Here is a 23,608-nt window from a genome sequence, read left to right on the forward strand (position 1 = left end):
TCCTACACAGCAGTTTAAAAATACATCTTTATATATTATTCTATTCTCCCAGGTAACACTGTACAATCATAGAAGTTTGTTTAAAAGCAATAATTTACTTAAAGACATCTCTATTTCTCTTTTGTTTTTATACAAATATTTACTGTGATATATATATATATATATATATTTATAAAGAAGTTAACCCTCTGAGAACTCTACAGCAGCAAGATGTGCACCTTTTATTTTTTTTTAATAATTATTATTTATTCAAAAGAACCTAAAACCACTTAAAAGCATTTGTTTTAAAAAAATAAATAAGTAGTGCTCACACAAAATCTCTCTGCCCCCCACCCCCATCCATCCTTCCCACCCCCCAGATGCTGTGGTGCAAAAAGCAGGGGGTAAAAGCATCCCCCCAGGAGCAAAGGGATTGGAGATGGGATGGCATCCACCTTCGCTGCCTTAGAAACATAAATGTCATGGCTGGAGCTCAATGGCACATCCCTACGTGTCCCCACTTGTGAGGACAACACATTTGGGGCACTCAGTGCTGGAAGAGCTGACTCCCAGTGCTGCCTCTGGAGAAGGTTTTCTCCCAGTGGTTTTTAGAGGAAGCCAAAACCAGAGCAGCAGTGTGGGGTGATGGTGACAGACACTGGCGGGCAGAAGCTCTGCAGGGATGATGTCCTGGTCCCCACCATGGTGCTTGGTGGCACAGGGACACTCAGGGCAGCTGTTCCCCAGAGCCCTTGGCAAGGAAAAGATGGGGATGGGGACACAGGACAAATCCTGTTTCTGCCACACCACAGCAAGTCCTGACCCCAAGACTTGGCTTCCCTGGTTTGGGCTGTGGGGGGAAAAGCACCGGGAACCCATCCCAGCCAAAATGCTGTGGAGGACCCCTCTGCTGAGCCCCCTCCCCAAGGGCTCCATGCCCAGGGTCAGATGAGGGATGCCCGTGAGGGTACAAAGCCTTTCCCATGGCCACAGGGAGCACGGAGCCAGAGTTTGGCTCCCAGAGCACCAACGAGCAGCAGAGCCAGATGAAGGGACCCACAACCTGCACCTGCCTGACCCCTTCCCTCTGTGGGAGCAGGGCAGGGGCAGGGGGAAGCACCCTTCCCATGCATGGGGTGCTCTGCCTTGTGCCAGAGCCAAAGCTGAAGCAGTTGTCACCAAGGCCAGCCTGAAAGGCGGTGGATGATGGGATGAGGGTGCTGCAGAGCAAGAGGGGGGATGCAGGATGGCGGCTGTGGAGAAGGGCTGGGACACGGGATGAGTTCGCATCTCTAAGGCACAATCCACCTTGAGGCTGGGACACAAGGATGGGCTGAAGCGCAAGATGGGGTGATTTTCTCGACTGGCATCTGTAGTTTTGGGGAGAACATCTGGCTCTGAAGCAGCACTCTCTGGTGAGTTGGGAATTCATAAGGCCCAGCCTGGCATGGACACAGCTCCAGGACTAGAAATGCAGCCCAACAAGATGACTTTCCCATTGATTTTCATATTTGAAAATATTCTTCAAGGAAGAAAAATACCAAATTGGTCAGAAAAGTGGGGAAATACCCAAACTTGAGAGCTCTCCACTCTCATTTTTGTGCTTTTAACTGTTATGTCCCTGTTATGGTGAACCTTATGAATTCCCCATCAGAGATGTTGGGGGAGACCCAACACTTCAGCAGCTGAAGTTCCAGACCCCATTTCCACCCCAAAATCCAACATTTCTAGAAATTGGCTAATTACCATGTTTACAATGCTTTTTTCTCTCACAGTCCTGCTTATCCTTATTACCTCCTTTGTCAACAATTCCACTACTTTCTTTCACTGTCACAGACCTACAGTCACTTACATCTGCACATGAAGTCATGCCAGTGGCAAAAAAAACACCCCAAAATTGGATGCAATCTTAACTTTTAGCTCTTGCGTTTACCAAACAAGTCACCCCCTCAAAGGACCCCGGTGGCTTCTTCATTCTCTTGTTCATTTTTAAAAAATACTGAATGACTTCTTTCAGATTTAATATTATTATTATTGTTATAATTATAATAATAATAATTATTATTATTATTTTGGTAAACAGTCTCCCAAACGGTGCGGTGAAAATATTAAAAACCCTCTCACCTCCCTCCCCCATTTTTTCCCAAATTAAAAAGAAGTACATTAATGTTGCATGTTATTTCAAGTGTTGTTCTTGTGCAACTGAACCAGACCGCCTGCCGAAGGAGCAATTGTTTTGTTGTTGCCGCTCAGTTAAAAAATAAAAGGAAAAGAAAAGAAAGAGAGAAAGAGAGAGAGTAAGATTTGTTTCCTGATATTTCCTCTTTTTGGATCTCGCAGTGCTCAGCTCCTGGAAAACACTGGCATTTTCCCCGTGGGGAGAGCAAAGCCCCACGGGGCTGAGCGGGGCGAGCACCTGCCCACGCCCCACGGACCCTCCTCTCCTCATCCTTCCTTCTGTCCATCCATCCCTCTGTCCATCCATCCATCCCCCAGAGCCGTGGGCCCTGCCGCGGGCGCTGGGCACGGGGGACGCGCCGTGGCCTGCCACCGTCCCCTCTGCAGACCGCTCAGTGGTTATTGCGATGAAACTGAAAACTATGAACTATACTAATTTCTCAAGCATTCCTATGGCACTTGCATTGTTCTGCATAATTTGAGCGGGTTGTAGGGGAAGAGATTAGAGGAGGAAAAAAATACCCTTGGAAAAGTCAACGGAAGGACCAAGAGTCATATTTCTGACTCCCTCCTGTACGACCGCTGATCCAACGCTATTGTGGCTTGAAGCCTGTCGAACTCGTGCCTGTTGTCAGGGCTGAGGTCCTCCAGACCCCGACTGTCGTCGTCTTCCTCTTCCTCGTCGCGGCTCATGAAGGCCAGCTCGTTCTCGTAGCAGAAGGAGTTGGTGCTGGGCAGCAGGAATTTGTTCTCCACCAAGTCCTTGGCGCTGCAGCGGGGCGTGGACGGGACCTCATAGGTTTTGTGGAAGTGGGAATAGTCTACTTTGTACTGGTTTTTCTCCTCGAACAAGACGGGCTCAAAGCGGTGGCCCCACAGTATCTCACTGGCCAGGTAGGAGCTCCGAGCTTGCGTCGTCATGGCTGTGGCTTCTACCATGCCCTCCAGGATGACGACAATCTCAAAGTCATCTGTCTCCAAGTCCTGGCGGCTGATCCCGAACAAGGGGCTGTCCTCATTGATCTCGTGGAGAATGGTGATGGGAGACACCAAGAAAATACGGTCCAAGCCTTTATCAAACCCGACGTCAATGTCTATTTGGTCGAGCGGGATGTACTCCCCTTCCTCTGTGATCCTGGGCTTAATTAGCTGAGCTCGTACGTGGGCTTCTACTATGTGGCTTTTCCGTAGGTTCCCAACTCTCCACATCAGGCAGAGTTTTCCATCTCTCATCGCCACTACTGCATTATGGCTGAAAAGTAATGTCTGGGCCCGTTTTTTGGGCCTGGCCATTTTTGCCATTATTGCACCAATCATGAAAGAGTCGATTATGCAGCCCACGATGGACTGAACCACCACCATGAAGACGGCGAGCGGACACTCCTCGGTCACGCAGCGGAAGCCGTACCCAATCGTCGTTTGGGTCTCGATGGAGAACAGAAAAGCAGCCACAAAGCCATTGACCTGCAGAACGCAAGGCTTGAAAGTATCGTCTCCACCCGGGTTTTCTAGGTCTCCATGAATGAGTGCAATAAGCCAGAAAATCAGCCCAAACAATAACCAGGACACCAGAAATGCCAGGGAAAAGAGCAAGAGCATATACCTCCAGCGGATGTCAACGCACGTGGTGAACATGTCTGCAATGTACCTCTGTGGCTTGTCGTCCATGTTGGTGAACTCCACGTTGCACTGACCATTCTTCTTTACAAACCTGTTCCTGCATTTCCTCCTGGTGTGGATTTTCCCATTGCCAAAGCCGTTGATACCTGGCATGGTGGTCAACCTCAGCCCGTCTTCCTCAGAGGACACAATGCTGTAAGGGTTGACTCTGCCCGTTGTCATCCCTGAGCCAAGCCCACAGTGAAGGTGAAGGGTCTTGCGACTCCCAGTGTCCCCCTAACCCACCCCTGCCCACCCCCCAAATTCTGCTGCGGTGGAAGAGAAGTCCCAAACTCCCACGTCTTGGCTGCCACGTCACCACGTGGATCCTGTGAGAGGCTCTGCAATGAGAAAACAGAGACAGGGCCGTTACCACTCATGGCACAGGGACCCGAGGGGCTGCTTGGCCAATGGTTCTGATGGGTGACAACCTCCTGCACTGCTCTAATTCTCCCTTCCTTGGCTAGGCTGCTCTTAAAAAACACACCGAGGAAAGGAGAAGGTGTTAGAGTTTCTTCTTTCATGATACGAAGCGAGTGAACAAATCTTACTGCATTTGTGGGACACTCAACATCTCCAGCAGATGAAAAACCTGGAGAGTTTCTCCACTTCATTTTTCCCACGAGCTCTGCCACCAGAGAGGAAAGCAGAGAGGCCGAGCTGTTCTCCGTGGGACACAGATACCAATAAAGGTACTCCTGGAAGCAGCTCCATCAGTTCACATTGCCCGTGCCAGATGGATCGGTGCCCAGCCCAGCGCCGACCTCAGAGCACCAGTTCTGCTGGGCTCGAGGGAAAGCACAGGGAGATGTGGATTTAACCTCTGTCCCCCTGCCCGGGGATGGGAGAGGACACAGCCAACGGGCATCTGGATGGAGAAGGTACTTGCTCAGGGCAGATGTCCTGAGGAGCAACTTTCCCAACGTGTCCATTGGGACATGGAGCCATCCACGGTCACAGATGGGTTTAGCTGGCCAAGTCTCATGAAGGAACAGCTGCCACTGGGGAATGGGGAGCTGTTTTGGTCCCTTCTGGAAGGCTCAGCTGCAGGGTCAAGGACCTACACTCAGCTTTGCTTGGGAGAGAGGTGACACGGACATGGGAGAGGTGGCCCAAGCCTGGTGGAGATGAGCACGTGGTGGGGGAACCCACTCTGCCAGGCTGCTGGACCCCCCCCCAGCCCCTCATGGGGCTGCATCAGGGAGTGGACAGGACTGTGAAGAAGCCATGTGGCACATCCCAAGCACCTCAAAGAGATGGCACCACAGGAACTCTTCACACATGACCCCCTGGCACAGGTCACCCCATTATTTAGCGCCGTGGGACGTGCCACTGAGGATGGAACCACTTTTCTGGTAGTGAGACCTGCACAAAGCACCAGCATGAGGTGGGGAGCGGGTGCAAAGCCCCCTGTGAGAGCTGACAGCCCCCTGTGAGAGCCCAGCTGTGCCTGAAGCACAGAGAAGCCGCTGGGCTGGACAGGCTGTGCCGGATCCGCCGGCCCGATCGATGCGCTCGATTCCTGCAATCAGCTCCAGTGCCCGGGGACACGCTGGGACAAACACACCCTTTCCATTACACAGTGTCCAGGGCCAGCCAGTGCCAGGGAGCATTGCCAGGCACAGCCTGCCTGGGGCTGCATCATTGCAATGATACCCTGCACTGCCTTTTACTGAAATGCTCCCCAAATCCAGCCTGAGAATCAGGAAACCCTCCAGAAGCACTGTACCACAAGCAGGAGCACTAAAGCCTGGCCAAACCTCCCAGCTGCTGGATACAGACCCATGTGTGCCACCACCTCATACCAAACAACACGTTTTGTCCTGCTGCAATCCAAGTACAACCATTTTTATCAACTAAAGTTGAGTTTTTGAGAGCCACAGTGGTTTGTTGGCATCTTAGCAGACCAAGGGATTGCTCACATACTGAATGAGAGCCTCTCCCTCCTTGGAGCCACAGGGGAGAGTAAAATAGGCACAAACAGTTAATATTAATAGTAAATATTTACAATCTTATAGTCCCTGGAATTGAAACAGTACCAAAGTGGCCTTGCAGAGCTGATATGTCAGGCCAGCACCAACCTGGTCTCCCACCCCGAGTTTTCCTCCCATCCATCCTGGCTGCATCCATTAATGTTTCTCCTCTTTTTTTTAAAATGGGATCTGAGCATTTTGGGCCAGAAAAAACTGCTCCTCTGTCACCCCTCTGTCTTGCCCCAGGACAATACACGGAATGCTTTTGCCACAAGAGGAATTTAGAGTTGTGTTTTTTAAATTAATTCTAGATGCATTTGAGAAGTGAACAAAATGCAATGAGCCCCCAGTGACCTGTGAGAGGATTAGCTGGGGTCTGGATTAACTGTGCTGGCAGGGGAGCTGTGCCCGGGTGACTGCAGAGGCAGCAGAGCTGCCCTCACCTGTGGTGGGGCTTCCAGAGACCCTCAGGCTCCTTGTCCCAATCCCTGCACCCATCCCTGCACCCCTTTATCCTTCCTTCCTTCCTTCCTTCCTTCCTTCCTTCCTTCCTTCCTTCCTTCCTTCCTTCCTTCCTTCCTTCCTTCCTTCCTTCCTTCCTTCCTTCCTTCCTTCCTTCCTTCCTTCCTTCCTTCCTTCCTTCCTTCCTTCCTTCCTTCCTTCCTTCCTTCCTTCCTTTTTCCCTCTTCCCTTTTCCCTTTTTTTCCTTTTCCCTTCTTTCCTTCCTTTTTTTTCCCTTTTCCCTTTTTGCCTTTTTTCCTTTTTTCCTTTTTCCCTTTTCCCCTTTTTCCTTTTTTCCTTTTTTCCTTTTCCCTTTTTTCTTTTTTTTTTTCCTTTTTCCTTTTTTCCTTTTTTCCTTTTCCCTTTTTTCCTTTTTCCTTTTTTCTCCTTTTCCTTTTTTCCCTTTTCCCCTTTCCCCTTTTCTCCTTTTCCCCTTTTCCCTTCCCATGTCACACAGAGTTTCAGGGACCCCTCTGCCGCGGGGTGATGCCAGGACAGACCCCAGGAGCCGACCCTGGTTTGGGTACAGGGACGTTCCTGTGGCACAGCCCCTTTCCCATCTGGGACCCCACATTCCCGAGCCCTTCCCGGAGCTCCTGGTGGGACAGACCCGCCTGTCCCGGGCCGGCAGCCTGGGGAGACAAATAAAGCAGCTAAATAAAGGCAGCAAAGTGGATGTGCCGGAGCAGGCGGCCGCCTGCGGCTCGTCCTTTATTTAGCACAGTTTTGTTTGGAAATACACTTTCTCGACTTCGCTGAAAGCTGAGTTTCTGGTTTGGTTTAATTTTGAAGGCTGGAGCCCCACGCTGCCGCTGCGGGAGGCTCGGGCTGGGAGAGGGCTCATGCAAACACACGAAAGCTGTGGCTGGACGGGCTCTGACAGGGGAACAGCGGGGACAGCATCCCCGTGGTCACTCAGCATCTCCCCGGCCCCGGAGTGCATCCTCTGCACCAGCCTGGCATCCCCCACAGCCAGAACTGCCCCAGGGGCTGCCAGAGGTGATCCTGGGGTACATCTCCCTTCCTTTCTGCTTCCCAGGAGTCCCACAAACCTGCCTAGCACAATTTTCCCGCACAGGAACAACATCAAAGCTTCCCTGACAGTCCCGTTAATCCCAGCCCAGCTCCAGCTCCGGCAAACCCCGCTGGGTGCGGGGCAGGAGCGGGACCGGGACCATCCCCTGGGGTCAGGGCCAGGCGTCCCGGGCTGAGCAAACAGCGTTAACGTTTATGAAGCAAACCAGGCTCATAATTCGAGTTTCGGGAACTCCCGGCCCCGGCTCCCCGCGGCTCGGGAGGCAGGACAGCCCCAGCTAATGAGCTGACCAGGGAGGAACAACTCCTGCCATGAACTGCAGCAACGCAGCTCCCAGCGCCGAGCGGATCCCCGCCGAGAATCTCCAGCAATCTGCCAACTGCACGCTTAATTTTATTTAATTTCCTTTTTGTCTTAAAAGGGATGTTAAATGTTACAACAATATTCGGGACGGCCGGCGCGCTGGGAAAAGGCGCTGGGTGCCGGGGAAGTCATTAGTTAGAGCCGGCTGGATGTGTCAATGCCATTTATCATCACACCTTTCCTCTGGAGGGGACGCGTTCCGGCTGGCACCCCCCTCTCGCACCCTCCCAGCGTGGATTTTCCTTTCCCATGGGAGCGTGGCACAGCTCAGGTGGGGCTCGGAGGAGTTTGGGGTGATGAGTTTGCAGGAGCCCCGTTGGAGGGGCAGGGAGGGGATGGCTGAGCGGGTCACACTGGGCGCTGCTGCCTGCCCCGAGCCGCGATAACGCTGCCCTGCTCCGGGAGATAACGCCGCTATCTCCCGCGGCGATGCCCTTCATGGCCCAGCAGCAGCACAGCAATGTCAGCGGCGAGGAGGGCAGCAATGCCACACAGCTCTGTGTGCGGCCGAGAAAGCACAAATATCCCCTGCTCTCCCCGTCCTCACAAAGCCACCCCTCACTGAGGGCACCCACAAACCGAGGGGAGGCAGCTCAGGGGCTGGAGGCTCCCCCAGCCGTGCCAGGGCAGCAGCAATGCCTGAATAACTCCCTCCTACAATGGCCTGTCTTTGAGCACTGCCAAAAAATGAGGGGTCAGCACAAGGCAGGCCAGGTCAGGACATATAAAGAATAAATGAGGATAAATGGCTCCCTGTTTCCACTCCACAGACGGGGAGGACAGGAAAGAGGTTCCCACCACAGTGCAGCCCTAATGAGAAAGAACTGCTCCATTTTGGCAAGGACACAGGAGGAAAACAGCCACGGGCACACACCCCTGCCCAGAACACCCATGTACTCCCTATTTCCAGCAAGCAGGTGAGAAATCACTGTCTGCAAATCTTGGTGGCATATACAGAAGGGAAACTGAGGCACGTTGGACAAGTAAGGCCCTTGGGACAAGGAAGGCCCTCCCCAGGGTGCCTGGAGAGATGCTGGCTCGTCCCTCTCCCCCTGAGCCACGTGTGGATGCCACGGGTACGGGAGCAGGAAAAGGGCCACGTGCAGCCTTCGTCACCACCGGGGCCAGGTGGCCTTTGTGGGGTGATGGGCTGGTGCTTAAGCACCCTAAAACTCCTGCTGGATGTGCCCTGGATCAGAGAGATCCTGGGAAAGAGCCTTTCAGAGGCTGCACTGAGCATTCATTTGGCCCCAAACTCCATGAAGTGGGGACTGAGAACCCCAGTCCAGCTGTGTCTGTTCCAGCTCAGCACCCATCCCTGCTCCAGCTCCCATCCCTGTTCCAGCTCAGCACCCACCCCTGCTCCAGCTCCCATCCCTGCTCCAGCTCCCATCCCTGCTCCAGCTCCCATCCCTGCTCCAGCTCCCATCCCTGCTCCAGCACCCATCCCTGCTCCAGCACCCATCCCTGTTCCAGCTCAGCTCCCATCCCTGCTCCAGCTCCCATCCCTGCTCCAGCTCCCATCCCTGTTCCAGCTCAGCTCCCATCCCTGCTCCAGCTCCCATCCCTGTTCCAGCTCAGCACCCATCCCTGCTCCAGCTCAGCTCCCATCCCTGCTCCAGCTCCCATCCCTGCTCCAGCACCCATCCCTGTTCCAGCTCAGCTCCCATCCCTGCTCCAGCTCCCATCCCTGCTCCAGCACCCATCCCTGCTCCAGCACCCATCCCTGTTCCAGCTCAGCTCCCATCCCTGCTCCAGCTCAGCACCCATCCCTGCTCCAGCACCCATCCCTGCTCCAGCTCAGCACCCATCCCTGCTCCAGCTCAGCTCCCATCCCTGCTCCAGCTCCCATCCCTGCTCCAGCTCCCATCCCTGTTCCAGCTCAGCTCCCATCCCTGCTCCAGCTCAGCTCCCATCCCTGCTCCAGCTCCCATCCCTGCTCCAGCACCCACACCCAGCACTGACAGGGCCCCAGGGCTCTACATCCACCCCTGCTGCTGTCCCCCTGCCCGGCTGCAGGACAGTGCCAGGGCCATCTGGGATCAATGCCACAGCACCCACAGGCACCCCAACCCACAACCAGCCCTGCTCTCCCCCCAGTCCTGAAATCCCATCTCGTTCTCCTGGAAATCTCAAGCTGTTCTTCCATCCCCTCACATCCACACACCCGGACAGGGGGCAAGGATGAGGGCAAGGGGGTCACAGGCCTCGGCAGGGGCTGCCAAAGGATGCCCCCAAACCCAGCCAGCTTGCCCTGCCCACATGAGACTCACCCAAACCTCTGGGGTACCCCCTTACCCCTCCCCACACCCCCTGCAGGCCCCCACAGCCCCCCAGGCTCAGAGGATGCTGTAAATGCCCCAGGAATTCAGCCTGGGAAGGGGCAGAGCCCCAGCTCCTCCGCAGGCAGGGATCCCAGGGGTCAGCCCTTACCTGGTGTGTGCCCGGGGGGACCCCAGCGCTCCCCGGCCATGGCTGCAGGGCACAGGGTGCCCCGGGCCCTGCTGCAGCCCGGGCAGGAGACAGAGAGTTTTAATTGAATTTCTAGATTATCCTGGGGGAGAAATTGTAATCTCCTTAAATCCAACCTCTGGTCGAGTCCCGTAACCTACTGTCCTGCGCCTGGGAAGGGATTTAGCGAGGGGGAGGGGAGGTTTCCCAGCCTGCTGATGCTCCAGACCCTGCACCCGGCAGGATCTGACCCACAGGACGTCAGAGTTCTGCTCCCAGCAGCCCCAGGGCCCTGCAAATTAAAGTTCTGCAGCAGCAATGCCCTGTGCCCGTGCCCTGCCATGGTGACAGTGTCCCAGGAGCCTCAGGAGCTGCTGGGGTTGGGACTCTGGTGATGGAGATGGCTGGGGCTGGGTCAGTGGGGTCTTTGGAGGGTGAAGAGGAGCCCCCCTGGGTGGGACTCATGGCAGGGGGATATCCAGGACTTAGAACTGAAACACTACCCAGCCCTGCCATGCCCAAGGTGCCAGAGGGCTGTACAGGTCCCCAAGCAAGTCCTGTTCCCTGGCCAGGCTGTGGTGGTGGCCTCCCTCCCAAAAAAGCCATCCCTGGGTGGAGTTGGCCAGAGGATGTGCTTGGATGGGTTGGTGACCTTGGGGTGTCTCCATCACATGGCCCTGGTCCCTCCTGCTCGCTCCCAAATCCAGACACGTGCTGGGCTCCAGCTCCAGCCCCAAAGCTCCCAGGAAGGGAGGTTGAGAAATGGAGATGATGACAGGGCTGGAATTGGTCATTCATGCTCCTGCCTGCCACAGCTGGGGCCTCTGCAGGGACATGGATTTCCATTGGGAATGGCAGGTTCCCATCCAGCACATGCCAAGAGGCTCAGGGGAGAGGCAACAGCCCTGGCCCTGACCAAGGGGGGGCATCCAGCTGCTAAAAACCACCGTGGGAAGAAAGGGAAAGCCAGGCAGAAAGGGCAAATGTCTCCAAGTGGATTTTGTCACCAACCAGAAGGAAACGAGCTGAGGGTGCAGTGCTGAGGGCTTCCTACCCTGAAGGTAACACCAGTGGTTGGAACCATCCCTGGGATATCACAGGCACAGATTATTTCAAGAGCCCTCTCACACCTCAGGGTCAGAGGCAGGAGATGACGGATCTGGATCCATTCACCCTCATCCAGCAGGACTAACCCTGTACCTCCTGCTTGCCTGGTTCCAGTGGAGGCCTCTTTCCCAAATCCCATTATTCCCAAGTGTGAGAGTCTGTCCAAAATATCCTTAGTTTGCCTCACGATTGTCACGGAGAGAGACCACCAAAAAATTAAAAACTGAAACAAGTTTCAGTTGTTCTCACCTAACACAATCCCCCCACTCCAGGGAAATCACAGGGACCCAGGAAATGTTTATCCTGAAGGCACAAACACAGGTTGGGAGCCATGGAGCTGCCAGCCAGAGCCAGGGGCTGTGGGGACAGCAACGGCATCTCCCACGGTGACATTCCAGCTGGGAATCTGTGTGGAAAGCAGTGGGATGACCACGAGAAGCAGCTCAGGACACACACATCCCTCCCAACCAGGAGAGGTGGGATATCACAGAATCACAGAATTTCTAGGTTGGAAGAGACCTTTAAGATCATCGAGTCCAGCCCAGCCCATGTTCCAACACCTCAACTAGACCATGGCACCAAGTGCCACATCCAGTCTTTTTTTAAACACATCGAGGGATGGTGACTCCACCACCTCCCTGGGTAGATGATTCCAGTGTCTGACCACTCTTTCTGTGAAAAACTTCCTTTTTAATATAAGCAAGGCTGAGCCATCAACTGCTCATCAGCACCCTCCACCCTTTTTTGGACCTTAAACCCACCATCGTTCCTGCTCCATCAAAACATTAACAACTGCTCAACTTGGCGAGAAATCCGGCCCGTGTCCCACCATCCCAGACACTTTTCCTGGCTCCACGGCAGTGCCAGGGTAAAGCTGTCATTTCTGAAGTGCTGTGTCTCCAGCCTGGGTTAAGGTGTCAGCAGAGCCCTAAAGGTGACTGGCAACCCCAGGAGGAAGGAAAGGGGAGGAAGGCCATGCCAGGCTCGGGGAGAGCCGCCCTCCCGGCCCTACTTACCCCGCGGTGGCAGCGAGAGCCGCGGATGCTGAGCCGAGGCAGCGGCTTTGCGGGGGCTTTGCCGGTGGATGGATGTCCTGCCTGATTGCTGCCCAGCTCGGGTTACAGCCTCGCTTCTTCCCTACATGTACAGGACACGGCACCTCGGCCGCGGCCCCGGGGAGCCACGGCCAGCCAGGGGGATGTGCATCTTCAGTGGCATTTCCAAGGGACAGGGAGGGGAATCGCTGTGTGACAGTGGTGGGCAGCGCACGATGCCTTAGCGGTGCCAGGGGCGGTGGAAGAGAAGCAGCTTGGAGAGGATTTCAGAGGGTTTTTGGGAGGTGAAGGAGCAGCCAGAAGGATGAGACACATTCCAAGCTGGTGGAGCAGACAGTGGTGTCAGGCAGGCGGTGTTCCACGGCGAGACCACTTTGTTCTTGCTGTTTAATGATGGCCGTGAGACAAACCCCATCTTCTCAGGAGAGGATGAAAAATCACCCTCCTTTTCTGCTGGGGATGTCCAGCTCCCCTGGCATCTTCAAGACAAAAAAGGCCCTTGCACTGTTTTTGCAGCTATTAGCTTTCCTCCAGCTCATGGCTCTGCCCGCAGCAGTTCATGGGTTTCAGCGTCTTCAAAATCCTGTAAGGGCTCCCTTTAAAGCTCTCTTTCCTCAATGGGAGGAAATCATCTTCCCAGGGGGTAACAGGTTTCTGTCCCAATCTTTCTGCCTTTTCAACGCTCCTTTGCTGTCACCGGAGAGCTGGATGACCCCAAACTTCAGTCATGACCCCAAACCCAAGTAGCTGAAGGGCAGCAGAGGCAGGGCAGGGTATTTTGGGGACCGTCTTTATCTGCTGCATGAAGATTTAGCACAGGCGTTGCATAACGCTGGGGGGGTCACTGCTCCCGGCCCCTCTCGCCATCAGAGATCAGAGACTCAATTAATCCTCCCTCATTCCCTGCCCACGGGGACCAGCCATGGGTGCCCTCTCAGCCTGGCCCTGGCAGCAAGAAGTCAAATCTCTGCCCAACGTCAGCATCCGCGGATGTTGGTAGCCCAGAGCCTGGGGGTGATGTGCTGTGCTGTGGGACACTCCACTGCCACGTCCCAGGGCACCCATTGCCTCCACCCAGGGCTCACATTGTTCCTCCCAGGCCACACACCTTGCTTGGAAAGCCCTGTTCAAATTGAGGTGGCCATGAAGGAACCAGACAGACATCCCTAAAATAATTCATTATTTCTGGGCCCCAACATCAGGTTCTGTTGTTAAGGGGCTCAGCAGACACAGAGCTTGTGGCAGAGATCTGGGCATTTAAGGCATTTAAAAGGTCATTTCTAAACCAAGGTTTGGTGCACATCTGCCTGTGTTCCCCCTCTGCTCCTTTGCACAGAGCAGGTCACTGGTGGGTGGCTTGCTCAGGCACACACTGCAGATCACAACAGCAATGAAGGGATCCCTATTTTTTTTTGGCCAGCCCTAAAATAACAGCCCCCACGTGTGTCCTTGTGCAACCCTACAATGAACAAGGCGAGTGCACAGCCCGGCGTTGGCGAGCCCGGGCCCTGCTGTGTGCACACATGGGCTGACAAGGAGAGGGGCACCAGCAGGCAAACCCAAAATGCTGCCACAGGAAGATTTGGGGAGGTAACAGTGGTGTCACGCTGCTGCCACCCACAACAGCCTGCAGAACCCCTGGGGTCCTGGTCCTGCCCACCAGAATCCCTTTAGCAGTGCAAACAGACATCACACAGCATCCTGGCATGGCTGGGTGGCTGTGGTGGCAATGGGAGGGCACAGAGCAAAAGGAGCCCGTGGCTGGGGCAAGGGCCAAGTCTGGTGGCACTGGGGAGGATGACAGGTCTGGTGGCATTGGGACAGGGTGACATGGCCCTGGTGAAGAGCCTCACGGAGAGTTACACAACGCTGCCCTGGGCTGTGTGTGCCGTGTGCGCCGCTATCGACACGGCCCCGGCCGCCCTCCGACATCCCCGGGGGGAACAGAGCCCTGCAAGTGGCACAGATGGGAGTGCACGTGAGCAGGGGACCTGCTGAGCCCCCCCTCAAAGCCTGGGGCCCCTGCAGTGGGCAGCAGCCACGCACCAGCATCCCACTGTGCCCTGGCTGGGCTGTGCTGTGGCAGGGGGGCAGGAGGGCTGTGGGGAGCAGGGGCAGCAGGGCAGGCACCCACCCCAGCATCCTGCTGGGAAAACACAGTAGGTAAGGCACTGCATGACCCCCAGCCAGGGACTTCCAGGACATCAAAGACCAGCAAGAAGGATGCAACAAATTGAAACCTGGGGGATGTGATACCAGATTAGGGCAAGGACCTTGGTTCTTTGGTCTTGCCACTTAAGGAGGTCTGCGACCCAAAACCACCCTCAAGCCTATTTCAGGAGAGGAAGAAAAATCCCCCTCTTTTTCTGTTGGAGGGGAAAAGCCCTCTCTGCTCCCATAGGCAGCAAGGAGCCCTCCCCTCAGCACAGCAGCAGGAGAAGCAGGGATGGTCTTGTCCATAGAGGTGGGGAAACTGAGGCACGCTGGTTGGAGAGGCCTGAGCCTGGGGACTGGCAGCAGCCCTTGTCATCACCTTCGCCCCTGGCTGGCCTGGCCCCAGGTCGAGATATTTATAAAGCCGATAAGGGAGCAGAAAGAATTTTCCAAACGCCAAAGTTACGTAACCTCTTCTCGCCCTCCACGGACATCGCCTTCAGTTATAGGCGTGGTTTGGGGGGAGCCCTCGTGGTGGGACTGATGGGGCCAGCACTGCATGGTCACCCCAAAGGGTCTCACCCTCCTCTCCCTCACCACAGAGTGCCCAAGGCCAGGCACCAGCCTGTGCCACCGTGTCACCCTGTGGAGCCCCATCCCTGAGGGACCCTGATGGTTTTGGGGCCAGTCTCCCCATCCTGTGTAGGGACCCCAGGTTTTTGTCTGGGTTCTGGGTGGCTGAGCCCCCCATGATGTGCACACCCCTGCAGCCCACCCCAGCACGGGCTGGATGTCACGACAGATGACAACCTGAGCAAGCTGGCATTGCCATGGTGACAATCAATGGCTGCTGCTGGGAGGACTCGTGTGGAGGTGCTGCACCAGCACCTGCCCCCCAAAGTGCTGACTGCAGGCACCCCCTGCCCTCCACCAGCCCCATTTCCACCCCTTTTTACCCCATTAAACCTCACAGGCAACTCCCAAACCCTTCTCCATCGCGTCACAGCTGCTTCCAACTCCACCAGCTGTGCCTCAGTTTCCCCAGCCCTGCATTGCTACCCCAGGGCAGGACAGACAAATATCCCTTCCCTGGGATATTTTCCTGTCGCCCAACTTCGGCCGAGGCTGCGGAGTTGGAGGGATGCTGAGCGAAGGCTCCGTCGCTGTGGCAACCCGCGGCGGCCGTCTCCAGGCGACCGCCCAGGGATGCTGCAGAGATGCTCTGGAGGCAGAGCCAGAGGGACCAGGGCGGTGGGGGATGTATCCATAGGGATGCCACCCCCCTACTCCCCTTCCCCACCCAAACCACAGCCTGGGTCTTTGTCACAGGGTGTTGAAGCACCCTGAAAACAGGCACTGCTTTGACTCAGGCAGCTGGCTGAGCACTGACGAGCTCATGGCAGCACAGGCTGGCTGGTGGGAACACCAGCAGGATGCTCCCGGGTGGGAGCAGGGCCACTCTGCTTCCAGGGACACCTGCAGAGCTGTGGAAACCATTGCTGGAAATAAGCCCGTTAGCTTCTTAACCCTCATTAAGCAGCTTAGGGGGGACACGCGCCCTCTACGCAAACCCGGAGGCGGAGGAGGCCCTTGCCAGAGCGAAGGGGTGACGGCATCTCGGGGGGTGCTATGGGGGTGGCACGGGGGGCACAGCCCCGTCCGTCCCCTCGGCGAGCTCTGCTCCTGCTCCCAGCCCCGCTGCTGGGCAGGGATGGTGAGGATGGTGAGGATGGGGATGGCAGCGCTGAGCGGCGGGCAGGGATGGTGATGGTGGTGATGATGGGTGTCACACCCGTGTGACGAGTGTGGGAGGTCTCAGCCGCAGCCCCGCCGGCGGTGACAGTGACGGCCTGGCCAGCGCCCGGCACCGCGGCTGCGGGACGGAGCGGGACGCTTCTAATCACTCCACTTGGAAACCGTCCCGTTTTTACATTTGTTAAATTAAAGGATGTCAGCGTCTGATGCCAAGCCCAGGCTCCCTCGGAAATTTAAACTAATGACAGCGAGGAAAATGAGCTGGAACCAGAGCACAGGCGCTCCCACGTTATCCAGCCTCACCAGCCATCTCTGTGCCGGGGTTTACATGGCAGCTCTCAGAGCGCCAACCACCACAAAGATCTCAACTTTCTGCCCCAAAATCCAACCTTGCCCACTCTGCTCGGCCAGAAGGTGCAGTGGTGACACCTGGGCAAGCCAGGCTCTTGTGCCGGGGGTCCCAGAGACCCCCATCCTGCTGCAGCCTCTCAAAGGGCAAACATCTCCCTCCTTGCAGGGTACCGCTGCCCGGGGCGGTGGGGTTTATGGGAGGGCAGCTCAGCCAGTGCGATGTGCGGATCTCTCCAGCTCTGACGGTTCCTACAGCGGCTCCATCCTGCCTGGCCCTGTGCCAGCAGGCAGCGGGGTCCTGGCAGAGCGCGGGGGCCCCTCGCTGCCCCGCTTCCCCACGGAAATACCTGGGCTCAGGCGAGGGCTTCGCTCCCGGCGCTCTCCAGGCTCCGCTGCTGGGGTGGTTTTGTGCTGCAGCTGAGTAAAACCACAGAGTGGTGGTTGTATGGCTTGTTTTTTTTTTTTTTTTTTTTTTTTTTTTCCTTTTATAATTTTCTCGGCGAGATAAAATTAAACAAACAAGCCCTTCTGGGAGCAGCGCGAGGAAGGGAGCCTGCTTCCCTACAGATGTGCGTGTCCTCAGCTATTACAAGCACCGAATTAAGCTTTCCCTGTGGCTGGGACATTTGCACAATCCCACTCGTTCGCCTCCTGCGGTTTCACTGGTAGGAGACTGGCTCACTCTGCAGCCTCCCTCCCCATGAGGTCATTACCCAAACACCTATTTTTCACAAAAACATTGAGAATGTTGGGTTTTTTTCCTGACCTCACCATCTTGCCATCAAATTAGAGTGGTTTGGAGTGCAAGGCTGGGAGAGCTCAGCGAAGCAGAACATGCTGAGGAGAAATAGAATGGAATAGGATAGGATAGGATAGGATAGGATAGGATAGGATAGGATAGGATAGAATGGAATGGAATGGAATGGAATGGAATGGAATAGAATAGAATAGAATAGAATAGAATAGAATAGAATAGAATAGAATAGAATAGAATAGAATAGGAGATGCAGCCAGACATTCCCCAGGGCATGGGGCTGCAGAGGAGGGGGAATGCTGTTGGTCAGGAGGGGAGTGGGGTCTCCCAGCTGCTCTCCCAGCCCCATCTGCATCCCCCAAACCCAAAAAGGAGCAATGATGGCATAAGGCTTGCAAACACACCTAAACTTCCCAGCTTCATCTGCCTCAGAAGCCAGCCCAGAAGCGTTGCCATAGCTTTGAGGACCACCGGTGGGTTTTGCAGCACAATCTGGACCAGGGATCTATGCAAATCCCCAAGGCAGGAGAAGCCTTTATGGAGGCATATGACAACCGAAAAAGAATAGCACTCAGTGCTCTACTCCCACACGCCACCCCCCAACTTCACCATCATTTAAATCAGTCTTAAGTTGGAAGAATTCAAATCAACACTGTCGTCACAGAGCCAAGCAGAGAGGTGACACAACTTGGATGCTGCCAGGGAAATTGCCCCCCTGAGACTCCAAACTCATCAGCCCATCACTTTTTTTTTTTTAAACCCCATCGAGGAAAACAAATGAACTGGCAACTTGCTGCCCCCAGCCCTCCGTTGCCTCTTGCCTGGGCTGCTGGAGAGGTTTCCAACCAGCCTTCCCCTGGGATCAACAGGAGGGGGACCAGTGGGAGAAAAAAAATATCCAAGACATGCTGTTGAGGCTAGAGAGCTGCAGTTGGAAAAGAAATCAAAGCTTCTAAAGAGAGAGATGCCAAGGAGATATGTTGTTCCCAAGAGAAACAGGACATTCCTCTCCCAGGGGGGGAAAATGAGGAGGAAGGCTCGTGCCCCCTCTTTCAGCTCCCTGGCATAGGTGCTCAGCAGTCTGGGCACAGCTTGTCCCTGCTGTGCCACACTGCAGACAAAGATGGCATCACAGATAGTGATTTTTTTTTTTCATGTGTTTTGTTGGGGTTTTTTACCCCAAAAGCTCATTTTCCATTTGGGGGAAAGGTTGCTGACAGACCCAAGGCGAATGTGGAGCCACTCTTTGGGTTCCTGGAGACCTCCCTGCCTTTCTGCACCACACAGAATCATCAGGGTTGGAAAAGGTCTCTAAGATCACCCAGTTAACCTAGCACTGCCATGGCCACCACTAACCCATGTCCCCAGGTGTCTCATCTGCACCTCTAACCATGCGCCCAGACCTGCTGCTGTCTCAGGGCATCAGCAGAATCCTCAGGGCCCTTATGGGAGTCACAAAGAGAAGAAGCCGTGGGGAAAAATTTATATTTTGCTATTGCTAGGAACACCAAAATCAGATCCTGGCTTAGTCCATAGGGGGAAGGATCATCAGGTTATATTTTCCTCACAAAACATGTTTGAGTTACACAAGCAACGGGATCAGGCTGGAAGCAAGCGGGTGAGATCATCTCAGCGCAGTCCTGGTTGATCCCCTGAAACCACCCAGTCTGGCTGGTTCAGCACAATTCCTGCAGCAAACTGTTCCTGCAGGAAGTTTTATACCTGTGCCTTGGGCTAAGCCTTGACAGCATCTTTCACTGGGAACACAGTGCCTGCCTCCTCAAGGCAGCACCTGGGGACCTCACAGGGAGAGGAGGGTGGGAGCAGAGTTGGCCTGGCTATAAATAATCCCATGGAAAGGAAACGGGAGAAAAAGCAGCAAGAAGCAGCAACCAATAAATCCAGGGAGATGTGTTCAGCTACAGGCACTCAGTGTGAACAGCTCCTTGTGCTCCATGGGATCCCATGGAATCAGGCACGAGAGAAAATGGGATCCACTGCAGCTCAACAAAGCAGAATCCATCACCTTTCCATGAGAAACACATGGAAACCAACCCAGAGCCCAGTGTGCAGGATGCAACACATGGCTCGTGGCAAGACCTCATCCACTCTGCTCCATTAGGAAAGATGAAGTTGAGAAAGGGGATAGTTAAATAAAGGAGAGTTAAATTACAGAGAGTTAAATCAAGATGCTTGTTGGACCATGTTAACACAGAGCTGGCCTGGCTCCTGGTGCCACCAGCACTGAACACCCAGCAATCCCATCCCCAGCAAGCTGGGAAATAGCCTGTGTTTAAGGCAATCATTATTTGCAATCTGTGATCCCAGAGAAAAGGGCAGAAAAAGCAACTTCTCATTTTCACCAATAAAAGAGAAATTGCAGAAGCTCAGCAAGCACAGTGGCCAGCAGGTCACAACCAGCAGTGCTGGAGTGATTCATCCAAAACGAGGCAGATTTAGTCAAACTAGCCTAGAATAAGGCAGGGAAAGAGCCCAGGGTTTTCCCTGCTAGTACCTGCCAGTTATTCACCCATGGGAGCAACAGGGCCAAGGAAGAGGAGACAGAGGAACATCATCCCCAGCACTGCTGTCCCCTCCATCTCCAGAACAATCAATGAAAAGCTTCAATCCCAGCTCCCACACATTCATACTGCACAAAGGCCCATTAAAGTGGGATTTTTTTCCCCTCTTTTCCCAGCTTGTCTTCCCAGAGCACATCAGTTCCCAAAGGTGCTGGAGTACCAAGGGCCCAGGCACTGCTCCACAGCATCCACCAGGCTGGTCCTCCCCACAAAACCACCCGAGCAGCTTCAGTTTGGCTTGTGTGTAACTTATTATTAAAGCTGAGCAAATAATTCAGGGCAAGAGCTCCAGGAGCAACGTTTTGCCTTTTCATTTTCCGCTCTGGAGCTGTCTGCAGCTTTCCCAGAGCTCGGGGATGATTTAAAGACCTGTCTCCGGACGGGAGCGTCTCGCTGCGACGCCGGCTCCGAGTGTTTGATGGCCCGGGTTTCACGTGCGTGTTTGAGGACACGCTGGACACATAAGGATGGATGAGCCTTTCCTGGTACCCTAATTAGATGAGCAGCATTTGCAAGTGGGTTCTGGGGATTTTTATTTTTTTTTTCTCTGTGTTGGAGACCTGCAAGCACTTCAGCGCAGAGTTAACGACTGCCTGTTCATTAGGCAGGGCTCGGCTGTGCTTTGTGGTGCCTCATTTTGCCAGTCAGTGGTGCCATCCTGGACATGACATTTCCTTGGAGCATCCCATTCCCAACTCCTCTTTACACCCCAAACCACTAAGGATGTGGGAAAGGAGGATGGGACCATGGGCAGAGCCAGGCTGTGATGGCTCTGACCTTCCAGCGCTGCAGCCATCCCAGGAATTTGCCTCCTCATTAGTGGAAAGGTTATGGAGAGGGGATAGGCTCTGTGCAAACTCCCCATGGTGCTCATGTGACACAGGCTGGCAAAGGCAGCTCGCCCCTTTGCTCAGGCAAGTGCCAGCCGAAAGAAAAGCAGGGAAGAAAAGCAGAGCCACATTCCCAGGCTGCAGAACTCAAATCAGAGGTCCCCATACTTGGAGCAGAGCCTGTTTCCCCCACACCGTCTGCCTGTCCCTGGGAAGCCCATCTGTCCTCAAGGCCACATGAAATGCTGACTCCAAGTGCCTCCACCCTTTTCCTGGAGGAAAGGGCTGCTGTCAGCCGCTGCTGTGACCCCAGACTCTCATCAGAGAAGATGAAGGGGCTGAGAAAGGAACACCCTTCCTGAAGCTGCAGTGGGAGAGACGACATCAAGGACAACCCTGGCTCCTTCAGGGGCTTGGCTCTGGAGAAAGGTTTGGGCTTCCAGGACTGGACCAGGCAGCCGCTGTCACTGAGTTTGTTGCTTTGAGAATGGAGCAAACCAATGCCATTGACCTCCCACTGTAAAACCCCTGAGAGCAGCTCATGTGCTGGACAGAAGGAGCCATTTAATGCCCCCCCAGCACCTGAACATTTTGGGGCCATTCCAGGTGACCAGGCCTGGGGCTCCATTAGTCCAGCCTGAACAGCTTTCTCCTCCCGTTGCGTAATTGCACTTTGTTGAGCAGACCCAGCCTCTGGCAATACATTTTCTCCAGCCTTGCTGCTTTCCTGTAACATTTCCCTTATTCCTTTCACTCTCTCTGGACAGTTGTTGAAACACGTGGAGAGGGAGAGGAGAGAAAAACCCAATGCTTTTCCTGCACGTAAAGCAAAACCCCGGATGGGAAAAGGGGGGAAAAAAGCAAGGAATGGTGTCAGATGCCTCTTCCCAATCCATCCCCTCCCAGTTTGCCTGTGGGGGTTTGACAAAAGTGCTTTTTGGCTGACAAAACGATTACAGGGTGCTGAGGCAGTAAGGGCACATGGGCTTCTTCCCTGCATTTCAAACAGGGCAAGGACATGGCTGCACTTCTGGAGGGGTCGCAGCGATGGGGGTGAGGAAGGGGGAATTTGGGAAAGGGAGGAAGGAGGGGAGGAGGGATATCTTCTGCTTGGGAAAAAAGCAAGGACGGAGCAGGTGAGAATGTGTGTGATGAAGCCAAAAGCAGGTGAGGCTGAAGATCCGTGATGGGATGAGGTTGGATTTGGGATGATGCTGGTGGCGGCGGGGAAGGAAGATGCAAAGTGGGGAAGGGAGAAGCTGCAGCCGCTGGTCCCTGAGCAGGGACAGATCCTGAGGCCTTGTTCCGAGCTGGGGCAGCGGCAGCAGTGGCAGAAGGAGCGGGGTTCAGCTGCGGATGGGAGCTCGGGGTGCGCGGGGCAGAGCGCGGTGCCTGCGGCTCACTCGGACCCGCCGCGCCTGCCGGCGGTGGGTGCTGGGCAGCGGGGAGGAGGAGAGGAGGATTTCAGCTCCCAACTCAATCTGTTGGAGAACTTGGCCTGCTCCCCGTCAGGCTGAAAATAGCACACATGTAAGGACGCGCACGCAGTGCTGGCTGTGTCCTCGCCGAGCGCTTCCTTCCTGCCGCGCTCCGCGCAGCGCCCGCGCCCCGGACCCCGCAGCCCCCGAGCCCCCATGGTGGACAGAGCCGGGGCACGATGCTGCTCAGAGCATCCTCATGGCACACACCACGGGCAGTGCACAGATCCTTTCACCTTCAGCCGCTTTTCACGTGTCCGTCCGGCGGCGGCTTCCCCGCCGTTCTCATCTGGAGCGGCTCACGGCGGGAGCCGAGCTTTATTAGAAACTGGCATCTGGCTTTATCTGAAACTGGCTTCAGCCCTCCCCGCAGCCCCCGCTCAGCCCTGGCATCGGGATGGGGCAGAGAGCACGCACCGGTGCCCAGCAGGCGGGCAGGGAACTTCCACAAGTCCCCGGTTTTATTCCTGGTTTTATCTGCGAGTTCATTATGGGCGATGGGAGAATAAAGCCCCGGTGCTCGCTGCGGGAGCCTGAGCTGCCCGGCCGGGGTCGAGCCCCAGCCCTCGCAGGGACGGGGAAGCAGCAGAGCGTGCTGCAAGCTGGAGGATGGAGATAACCCTGGCGGCAGCCAGAGCTGGTTCCTGCAGCGGAGAGGGAAGAAAAGAGGCTGAGCTCCCCACGGACAGCAGGCACGGGAATAATGGGAGAGCTTTGTCGGGACTTCGCTGCAGCTCTGAGCACAGCTTGTGCAAAGTGCTGCTCCCCTCCCGTCCCTGCTGGGAATTAATACCTCTAAAGAAATGTTCCTCTAAAGGGCAAATACCCCGGGATGGAGGAAATGCAGGAAGCAGCCTTGTGGGGCAGCGACTGAGGGATCTGGGAAGTGCAAAAAGTAAAGAACACCCGGGCTGGGGAGGGATGTACAGGGACACACACATGGATGTACAGGTGATCCACACGGATGTACAGGGACACACATGGATGTACAGGGACACACATGGATGTACAGGTGATCCACACAGATGTACAGGGACACACATGGATGTACAGGGACACACACATGGATGTACAGGTGATCCACACGGATGTACAGGGACACACATGGATGTACAGAGACACACATGGATGTAAAGGGACACACATGGATGTACAGGTGATCCACAAAGATGTACAGGGACACACACGGATGTACAGGTGACCCACATGGAGCTTGGTGCTTGCAAGAGGGAGTTGTCAGAAACACACAGGTGGTTCTGTGCTCGGGGTGAGCTGTGCACAGCCTGTGGGGTGATGCCCTGTGCAGCAGGAGCCAGCAGCCCTACAGATCCCAGGCTGTCCCATGTCACAGGGCACGGCTCCACAGAGCACCCAGCAGGACAGGCGCTGCCTTGTGAGAACA

General features: G+C 55.1%; 1 protein-coding gene across 1 annotated transcript; it reads right to left on the minus strand.

Moving 5' to 3' along the window:
• Positions 1-502: 502 nt before the first annotated feature.
• On the minus strand, positions 503-4,022 carry LOC131565076 (ATP-sensitive inward rectifier potassium channel 12). The gene has a single exon (XM_058815749.1). It carries the CDS (start codon positions 3,997-3,999, stop codon positions 2,710-2,712), a length of 1,290 nt encoding a protein of 429 aa, XP_058671732.1. The 5' UTR covers positions 4,000-4,022; the 3' UTR covers positions 503-2,709.
• Positions 4,023-23,608: the final 19,586 nt, after the last annotated feature.

Source organism: Ammospiza caudacuta, chromosome 17, assembly GCF_027887145.1.
Source record: "Ammospiza caudacuta isolate bAmmCau1 chromosome 17, bAmmCau1.pri, whole genome shotgun sequence".
Taxonomy (NCBI): Eukaryota; Metazoa; Chordata; class Aves; order Passeriformes; family Passerellidae; genus Ammospiza; species Ammospiza caudacuta.

Coding starts and splice junctions, on each gene's coding strand:
- LOC131565076 (XM_058815749.1), bottom strand. CDS start 3,999: ATGACAACGGGCAGAGTCAACCCTTACAGCATTGTGTCCTCTGAGGAA.